This window comes from Bos indicus x Bos taurus, chromosome 7, assembly GCF_003369695.1.
Source record: "Bos indicus x Bos taurus breed Angus x Brahman F1 hybrid chromosome 7, Bos_hybrid_MaternalHap_v2.0, whole genome shotgun sequence".
Classification (NCBI taxonomy): domain Eukaryota; kingdom Metazoa; phylum Chordata; class Mammalia; order Artiodactyla; family Bovidae; genus Bos; species Bos indicus x Bos taurus.
Genome location: NC_040082.1, coordinates 69,411,897 through 69,413,045, shown reverse-complemented (window position 1 = coordinate 69,413,045; position 1,149 = coordinate 69,411,897). Strand labels below are relative to the sequence as shown.

The 1,149-nt window shown below is 42.7% G+C and overlaps 1 protein-coding gene across 1 annotated transcript in view; it reads right to left on the bottom strand.

Moving 5' to 3' along the window:
* LOC113896299 (olfactory receptor 11L1-like) overlaps positions 1 to 858 on the bottom strand; it is a 3,389-nt gene extending 2,531 nt beyond the window's left edge. The window contains exon 1 of the mRNA XM_027548536.1: positions 8 to 858. Within this exon, the coding sequence (XP_027404337.1) occupies positions 8 to 858 (851 nt within the window). The remainder of the gene's footprint in view (positions 1 to 7) is intronic.
* Positions 859 to 1,149: the final 291 nt, after the last annotated feature.

Below are 1,149 nucleotides of genomic sequence, written 5' to 3'. Positions count from 1 at the left end.
TTTCAACAGTGGGGTGACCACAGTGTAAAAGACAGAAATAATCTTGTTGATATCTGGTGACAGGGGGGCACTGGGGCGGACATACATGGAGATCATGGTTCCGTAGTAGATAGTCACAACAGCTAAATGGGAGCCACACGTGGAAAAGGTTTTCATTCGGCCAGAGGCTGAAGGAATTCTCAGTACTGATGATACAATAAAAACATAGGACACCAGTGTAAGAATAAAGCAAATGCACAGCACAGCAATTGACAGGATAAAGATTACCATCTCAGTGACATAAACACTGGAACATGAGAGCTGCATGAGGGGAGGGAGGTCACAGAAGAAATGATTGATCTGGTTGGGCCCACAAAAATCCAACTTGGAAATCATTAGAGAGGGCAGAAATCCTGTGCCAACTCCTGTCAACCAAGAGATAGCCACCAACTTGGTGCAGATCTCAGGCCTCATCAGGAAAGAGTAGTGCAGTGGACTACAGATTGCCAGATATCGGTCATAGGCCATCACAGCCAGAAGAAAGCACTCAGTAGCCCCGAAGAACACAAAGAAGTAGAGCTGTGCTATACAGGCGTGGAAGGAGATGGCTTGGCCCTGGGAGACCAGAGTGGCTAGGAGAAGGGGCACAATGGTGGATGTATACCAGATCTCCAGAAAGGAGAGATGTTTAAGGAATGTGTACATAGGTGAGTGCAGCCGCTGGTCCTGGCTCACCACTACAATAATGACAATATTCCCTGTCATTATGAGGAAGTAGATGAACAAGAAAATGATAAAAAGCAAGGTCTGCCACTCAAGAAGGTTCTGGAATCCCAGCAGCTGAAACTCAGTAACAGTGGACAAATTTTGAGACTTCATTGCCTGTAGAAGAGGAAAACATTTTGGAAAAGTATTGTTTGCAAGGCATAAAAATATTTAGAAATACTGACATCTTGAACTTCAGAGACTAATTTTTAAATTAGTTCAGATCTCTAGGTACTGCATTTTAGGACAGCAAATGCATGATTTCATCTTGCTTTTAAAGAATACATTTTGAGATTAGAACCTGAATGTGGATATGAAGTCTTGTAAAGAACTGCAGAAAACTTCATTTGTTGGATTCTCTGAATTCTACAAGTGGTCTCAGGTTCAAAGACATAGGCCAAAAAG